This window comes from Sapajus apella, unplaced genomic scaffold, assembly GCF_009761245.1.
Source record: "Sapajus apella isolate SASKATOON/1434 unplaced genomic scaffold, GSC_monkey_1.0 scaffold160, whole genome shotgun sequence".
Classification (NCBI taxonomy): Eukaryota; Metazoa; Chordata; class Mammalia; order Primates; family Cebidae; genus Sapajus; species Sapajus apella.
In genome coordinates this window covers 703,879-712,292 of record NW_022437100.1, presented here as the reverse complement: position 1 = coordinate 712,292, position 8,414 = coordinate 703,879, and the positions used below count along the sequence as shown (strand labels likewise).

At 51.6% G+C, this 8,414-nt stretch overlaps 1 protein-coding gene across 2 annotated transcripts in view; it reads right to left on the bottom strand.

Annotated features, from left to right (window-relative positions):
* Nucleotides 1–4,439: 4,439 nt before the first annotated feature.
* MPST (mercaptopyruvate sulfurtransferase) overlaps nt 4,440–8,414 on the bottom strand; it is a 9,838-nt gene continuing 5,863 nt past the window's right edge. For both annotated transcript variants that reach the window (XM_032266600.1, XM_032266599.1), the window contains exon 3: nt 4,440–5,033. In XM_032266600.1, coding sequence (XP_032122491.1) covers nt 4,735–5,033 — 299 coding nt within the window. In that variant the 3' untranslated portion in view covers nt 4,440–4,734. The remainder of the gene's footprint in view (nt 5,034–8,414) is intronic.

The window sequence follows — 8,414 nt, the reverse complement described above, 5'->3', positions numbered from 1 at the left end:
CCCTCTCCAGGCTGGTCTTTATCCTCCATGCCCCCAGATCCTGCCACCCCAGGGCCTGCCCCTAGGAAGTGCCCTGGAATGAATGAATGAGACAGGCTGAGTGTTGGGTGTGGGCTGGGTGGGGGTCCTGGACCAAGGCAGTGGGAGTGGAGGTGGAGGTCTGACAGGCTGTGGGTAAGTGGGGCAGAGTCTCAGATCACTTGCTGCCAGATCTGGGCCTGGGTGACCCACGCATGGGTGGTGGCCGTGCACATTGAGACAGGGGACTTAGGTAGAGGAGCAGGGCTGGGGCCTGTCAGGGCATGACTCAGGGATCTGGGTTCAGGCGGAATCTGGTTTCGAGAGGTCCTAATTCCAGAGTCACTGGCTCAGCACAGCGGTTGAAGCCATCGGGAGGGTGGCGTTATCTAGAGAGTGTGCTCACCTTGAAGCAGGCTGAGTGAGACTCCAGAAAACACAGACGGTAAACCAGAAGGCCAGTCAGCCAGGATTCAGTATCAAGGACCTGAGAACCCCAAAGTCCTAACCGTTTAGGGGCAAGCAGCCTCTGCAGGTATCACTGTGCAATCAAAGGGATCAAACAAAGCCCCCTGGGGGTTCAGGCAAGGTCAGCCTGCCATGTTCCACCTCTAATAGATTAATAGGCTAAAAATTCAGGCGCTTAAAATAACACTTTGCGTTAACCTGAACATTTCATCTTCCTCCAAATGATTCATCCTCCAAGAGTTAAAAATAATAAAGCTCCATTGTGCTGATATAGCTGAGGTTGTCCCAGTAGGTGTGACACCTGACACCCACACTGGGCATGGCAGAGCTGAGTTTGCTTCTATTTTTCAGATGAGAAGACTGAGGCCCCAACAGGAAGGTTCTGGAACACAGACCTTCTGGGGTCCAGTGCAAAGCTGATTCCACAGCCCCAGGACCGGGTCACCGCATGGATCCATAGCCCACTGTGCGGATAGGGACTTTGATCCCTGGAGGCAATGACCCAGGAAGTGGAAACATTCCAGTGCAGCTGGTTAGGCAAGGTTGGAAACGCATTTCCAGCTGTTCCTGCCACAGAGGGGGCGCCGAGCAAATATTTATTTGCCAAGTAGACAAAAATTTCATCATCCTTGTTGCTCAGTGTTGCAAGTTCCTGCCTCCAACACACAGGGTGGGTGGGGCGGGCCCTGGCAGAGGCCAGGACCCTGCAGTAAGTGGTTAATTATTCCAGGAGCTCAGGCTTGCAGGAGGCAGGGCGGAGCTGGGGGAGGGTGTGTGTCTAGGTCATTCCTAACAAATTCCTGCAAAAGTTTTTTTTTTTTTTTTTGTTTTTGTTTTTTGAGACAGAGTCCCACTCTGTCACCCAGGCTGGAGTGCAGTGGCACGATCTCGGCTCACTGCAACCTCCCACTCCCTGGTTCAAGTGATTCTCTTGCCTCAGCCTCCCGAGTAGCTGGGATTACTGTTGACCGCTGCAATGCCTGGCTAATTTTTTGTATTTTTTTTGTAGAGACAGGGTTTCTCCATGTTGGCTAGGCTGGTCTCGAACTCCTGACCTCAGGTGATCTGTCCACCTCAGCCTCCCAAAGTGCTGGGATTACAGGCATGAGCCACCGCGCCCGGCTGCAAAGTTACACTGAAGCTCTGTGAGTCCTAGAAAGGTGCGGCTAGATCTCCCACCTCTGGGCAGGTCAACTCAGAGCCTGTCCAGACACAAGCAAGACCTTCCGGGAGAAAAAAAAAGCCTGGGTTGGGATCAGCCTCCGTTTCCTCGCTGGAGGTCGGACTGGGGTAGCAAAACAGCACCTAACCCAAACCCATTGATTAAATCTCACGGCCCAGGTTTTCCCTGTGGAGCTGAGAAACGTGTGGCCATCTTCCCTGAGCTTCTCACATGTGCCTGTTCTCACCTCAATCCTGGAATCTGGGAAATAACCGCAGGCAAGATCTGCTGGACAAACTCCTCCCCTGAGAATTCTAACTCCAGTTAGGTTCCTCTAGCAAACAGCTGTGTGCCCCTAGGCAAATCGCTGAACCTCTCTGAGCTTGTTTTCTCACTTGTAAAATGAGTCTGTTGTGAAATAGATCATTTCACAGTACCTCCTTCCCTCTGGAAATGTACTCTAAAGGACTACTTTCTCCTCCCTAGTTTGGAAGCTTTGAGAGGGCTGGAACATGGTTCTGTCTGTCACTGTCTCTCCTTCAATGCCAGAAGTACTGCTAAGTAAAACTCCTTTTTAAAACTTATGGAAAGAAACACTTGATGTTTACTCTGGCACCAAGCAAAACAGTTTCTACGGATTATTTCATGTAATCCTCATACTGGTAAGGAAGGTATTTTTTTTTTTTTTTTTGAGATAGGATTTCGCTCTGTCTCCTGGGCTGGAGTACAGTGGTGTAATCACAGCTCACTGCAGCCTTGACCTCCTGGGCTCAAGCGATCCTCCCACCTCAGACTCCCAAGTAGCTGTGACTACAGGGGCATGCCACTCTGCCCGGCTCATCTTTTTTTTAATTTTTGTATAGAGATGAAGTCTCACTATGTTGTCCAGGATGGTCTTGAACTCCTGAGTTCAAGTCATCCTCCTGCCCATGCCTCCCAAAGATTGCAGGCGTGAGCCACTGTGCTGGCCAGGAAGGTACTGTTATGCCCATTTTAAAGATGAAGAAACTGGGCTGGGCATGGTATCTCACACCTGTAATCCCAGCACTTAGGGAGACCAAGGAGGGTGGATCACGAGGTCAGGAGTTCGAGACCAGCCTGGCAAACATGGTGAAACCCCGTCTCTACTAAAAATACAAAAATTAACCGGGCATGGTGGCAGGCACCTGTAATCACAGCTACTCAGAAGGCTGAGGCAGTAGAATTGCTTGAACCCGGGAGGCAGAGGCTGCAGTGAGCCGAAACCGAGCCATTGCACTCCAACCTGGGTGACAGAGCAAGACTCCATTTCTGGGGGAAAATAAAGAAACGGAAGCCTGCAGAGTCTCAGCAGCATGTCTGAGGTCAGGCAGCCTTGTGTGGAGAGGAAGAGGAAACTGGATCAGAACCTCACGTTTGCCGACAAACTTGTCTCCTCCAAGGGGCGGACCTATCCCAGGAAGAAAAAATAAGGCTTGTCTGAGACCGGCCAGAAAGGAGGGAGTGTCTAAAATGCTTTACTTCAGCTTCTCAGGGAAGGTGCTTAACATGGGGCATCGGGGAGCCCCTCCATGTGGGGGTTCCCCATCTATACTCTTCCTGCACTCTTCCTGACCACTGCAGTGGTCAATTGTGTTATTTGCCCCTAGAGCAGTGGTTCTTAACGGGGGGTGATTTTTGCTCCCCCAGGGGACGTCTGGCCACATCTGGAGATTTTCGGTTGTCATAATTGGGCAGCACTACTGGCATCTAGTGGGCAGAGGCCAGAAATGCTGCCAACACAGAGGACGGCCCCCATGACAAGGAATCATCCAGCACAAATGTCAGCAGTGCTGAGGCTGAGAACCCCCAGTGTAGAAAACGGGGATCGTGCAATGGACTGTCGGAAAGGCTCTCGTCTGATTCTCTTCTTCAGAAGTACACAATTCCCATTTTGCAGGGGAGGAAACTGAGGCTCAGAGAGGTTGGGAGTTACTTTAGAGCTCTTACTTATAAAACCAAGATTCTGTGCTGCGTTGTTTTCTCCTGCCCCTGTGGACTTGGGAAATGACTCAACCACAGAGGGAAGTTGAGGGGATACCGTCGGGTGAAAAGAGGAGTAAACCGAGTCAGGGAATCTGGATCTGGCCCTGGCTCTTCATAAATTCACAGGGTGACCTTGGTAAGTCACTGCCCCTCTCTGGTCTTGTTTCCAAAGGAAGGGCTGACAAGATAACTTCAAGTTCTCCCCAGTACTGACGGGCAGGACACGGCACCTGCGATGCTGAGATGGTGCCCGTGCCTGGGGGCTGGAAAGACACGGAGGGGCGACCCAAGTCGTGATGAGTCAGGGGGAATTTGGGGCCTTCTCAGACACCTACATCCACCTCTGCGCAAAGGATAACTCCAGGGCAAGGAGGATGGAGTCCCTACCCTTGGGAAATAAGGAGAGAGGTTCTCCTTGAGCAGAAAGAATCAAACTCCCTGGGGCCACCCACTTCGGGAATTCCAGAGACCAGTCTTCAGGTGTGAGTTTAGAGCCAGGTTTTCCTCCAATTCAGACCAGCTCAGCCCTCCCCTAGAACATCCCAGCTGGGCTGGGACCTTCCTCCTTGGCATGACACAGCCTCCTTTTAAGCTCTGGACCCATCTCCTTCTGGAAATAGGAGGTACTGTTTACCTGTGAGGAAGCAGCTTTGGGTGGGACCACAGACTTGTCACAGCAAAATTCACCTTAAATGCCCAGATGCCAGAAGGGAGAATCCCAGGATTGCGGGGCGTGGAACAGCTTGCCAGGGGCTAGCCCGGTCACAGGAGTGGAGAGCACCGAGGCAGCACTTGGTTGTTTTATTTCCTCAAAAATAAAACAGAAAAGAGGTGGGGCCCCAGCTCAGCAGCATGTAGGCAGCTCAGAGTTGTGGCCTCTCTTCCAGTGTTTGCACCCACCTTTCTCCAGCCCCCACTGGCAGCCAACAAGTCAATGGAATTTCTGTCCTCTGGGATGTCACCCCAAAAGCCACTTGAGTTGAATGAAGAAAGACTCTCTCAGTTAAAGCAGAGCCAGAGTTACCAGGCCAGGCATTGCTGGAGGCTGGCATCACCCGAGCTTGCCTGTGTCCTGCCCAGGCTCAGTGGGTCTTCCCCCGGCCCTCTGAGATGACATCCTCAGGCCGGGCACGCATGTACCATTCTACCCAGGAGCCATCGTAGATGGGCACGTCAGGCTTGCCGCAGAGGTAGGCCCCTAGCACCGCGTGGCAGGCTGTGACGCCAGAGCCACATGTGGCCACTAGTGGCTTGGACAGGTCCACGTTCTTCTCCTGGAACAGATGGCGGATCTCCTCAGGGCTCTTCTCCAGCCCGTCCTGGGTCAGGAAGTCTGTAAAGGGGATGTTCACAGTCCCTGGGATGTGGCCAGGTTCAATGCCTGCAGCAGGGGAGCAGGGAGAAAGGGACAGATAGAAGGATGCCATGAATGGTGGTTCGTATTTATGGTGCCGAGGTAGTGACAGCATCACAGGCAAGCATGGCGCTAAATCCTTTATATCCACCATCTCATATAATTCTCACAATCAGCTGCGCGCCATGGCTCACGCCTATAATCCTAGTACTTTGGGAGGCCAAAGTGGGTGGATCACCTGAGGTCGGGAGTTCGAGACCAGCCTGACCAACATGGAAAAACCCCATCTCTACTAAAATTACAAAAATTAGCCAGGCATGGTGGTGGGTGCCTGTAATCCCAGCTACTTGGGAGGCTGAGGCAGGGGAATGGCTTGAACCCAGGAGGCGGAGGTTGCAGTAAGCTGAGATCCGCCACTGTACTCCAACTTGGGCAACAAGAGCGAAACTCTGTCTCAAAAACAAAACAAAATAAAAATTCTCACAACCATGAAAGTTGAGCACTGTTTAGAGGAGTCCCCATTTTATACATGGTGATGCTGAAGTTAAGTACCACCTAAGGCCAACGCATCTAGCCCATTGAACTTTGAACTTTGAACCTAAGAATTGGCCCCCAAGGCTTCCATCTCTACTAAATATTTTTTTGAGACTCCATCTCAAAAAAAAAAAAAAAAAAAAAAGATGAGCTTGAGCAAGCTAGCGAGGGCAGGGAAGAGTTAAACCCAGGGAAGCCCACCCTGCCCACCATCATGCCACACTGGCACACTGGCTGGGGGCTCAGCAGGTAGAGGAAGTTTCTCTGAGAATGCCCTGAAGGGTGAGTAGGATTCAGTTACCTAAAGGGGTCTGGGTGGATGGGGCCTAGAGTATCCCAGGCAGGGGAAATCTGAGAGGTAAGGGAACCACCTGTTGCTTGGAGGGGTTAAAGGTCCTTGTAGAGAAAGCCCAGACAGTGGGGAGGCAGAGGGCCAGTGGGGAGGCAGAGGGCCTGAGGGGAAGCTGAAGGGGATGGGAACGCCTTAGCAGGCCTGGAGTAAGACTTGAGACCTTCCTGACCAACATGGTGAAACACCATCTCTACTAAAAAATACAAAAATTAGCCGGACATTGTGCACTGCACCTGACTGCAAGGGGAAATCAGGCTTCCATTTTTACTTTTTTACTGTTACTTTTTATTTATTTATTTATTTTGAGATGAGGTCTGGGCATCATGCCCAGGTTGGTCTTGAACTCCTGGACTCAAAGGATCCTCCCACCTCAGCCTCCCAAAGTGTGAGGATTATAGTTATAAGCCACCTTGTCCAACCTAGACTTCCCTTTTTTTTTTTTTTGAGACAGAGTCTTGATCTGTCACCCAGGCTAGAGTGCAGTGACGTGATCTCAGCTCACTGCAACCTCCACCTCCTGGGTGCAAGCGATTCTCCTGCCTCAGCCTCCCAAGTAGCTGAGATTACAGGCACCTGCCACCATACCTGGGTAATTTTTATATTTTTAGTAGAGATGGGGGTTTCACCATAGTGTCCAGGCTGGTCTCAAACTCCTGACCTTGTGATCCACCCACGTCAGCCTCCCAAAGTGCTGAGATTACAGGCATGAACCACCGAGCCCTGCCTATTTCCATTTTCAAAAGATCATTTCAATTGTAGCAGAAAAAGTGGGATGGGAAAAGGCCCAGGCCTCTGCAGACCCCTGGGTGTTTTTTGTTTCCACCATCCCACCTTCAAGCAGGGGTTACTAATATTCCCATTTTCATGCAGGACTGGGATTTGCAACAAAATAAACTTTCACAACTAATGATTCCAATCTGAGCCACCCAGACTCTCAGCCGGCTTCTGCCTTGGGTTCCCTCCACAGTGAAGCGCTACCCCCATGGGCAGTTGCTGACCCATGTATCGGGATCTCTTCTCAGACCCTGGCATATAGACGGCACTCCCGAGTTTGCAGAGAGGCTGGAATGGATCATGCATCCCACTTAACAGACGCAGAAACTGGGCTTGGTCAGATATCACATAGAGACCCGCCGAGGGCAAGGAAGAAGAACTAACTCTCAACCCAGGGTGGTGACTGTAAAGGGTCCCTACACCTTGAACTCCACCAAGCAAAGCCTGTGTCCCCTGGCTGCTGGACTGGTGTGGCACTTCACAGGTGCGCTTGGCCAGGCCTCAGGCTGAGGAGTGTAAATGATAATGACAGTGATACTCATCACTGATCCAGCTGCAGTGAGCTTACTTTGACACAAGTCTGCTAGGCGTGTAGCATCTGCCATTCTACAGATGAGTGAGTGTGACCGAGATAAGCATTGGGGACATTCTGGTGTGCAGCACACCTGTGTGTGCAAACCTGGAGCTGAGTGCTTTACACACTTGCTCTCCTTTGCCCCTACCATGTCTTTATGCTCCGTGTTACTGCTCCCATTTTACAGAGGCAGAAGCTGCGGTTCAGAGAGATTAGATGACCCATCATGTAGGCCGGGTATGGTGGCCCATGCCTGTAATCCCAGCTACTTGGGAGGCTGAGGCAGGAGAATCGCTTGAGCCCAGGAGGTGGAGGCTGCAGTGAGCCAAGATTGCGCCACTGCACTCCAGCCTGGGTGACAGAGCAAAACTCTGTCTCAAAAATCAAAACAATAACAAAAAAACAAAACACACACACACAAAAGTGACCCGTCATGTGTCACAAAGCCCATGTAAACGTGGCAGGGGTCTGAACCCGGGTCTGGCACCACCAGCTAGCTGCCCTGCGTTGCTCAACCCCCTGGGTCTGAGACTGAGAACCCAACAGAATCAAGGTAGTGCTCTCATTAGGCGGAACCACGTGAAACTGACCTATGTAGGTTCAAAAATGGTTGGATGTCAGCTGTTTTCTATGGTTCCAGTAACATCAACATTGCTTTGCAGGATTCCATGTGACCGGGACCTTCTGAATTCACCAAGCCTCTCTGGCACATGTACTCTGTGCCAGGTACGAGCTAGTCCTTGCCCTCAGGCCACCCAAAACAATACTGGACCACAGTGAGCCCAAACAGCTCCAAACCCGATCTGTAGGCAAGGGAGTGCTATTCAGAGAGCTCCCTAGTGACAGTGGCCAGTTTCTTGCACCCTTGAAAGCACAAGAGAAAGGGCTGGGGCGTTCCTGGCTGCTCACAGCTGTTAAGTGCGCAGGCTCCGGAGTCTGAATCCCGGCTGGGCTGTTTCTTGAGACCTTGGGCAAGGCTCCATTCCCTCCTCTGTGTGATGACAGTATCTACTTACACGGGATGTTTGAAAGACTCACAGCAGTGTCACCACTGACCAGCCTGCTTTGTGGGGACCCCTCCTCACGTTATACAGAGCTTTCCCATGGCCTTCTTGCTTGCGGAAATCCAGGCCACAGGCAGAAGGCTCTGCCATGCCAGGGTCAGTATCCCCTT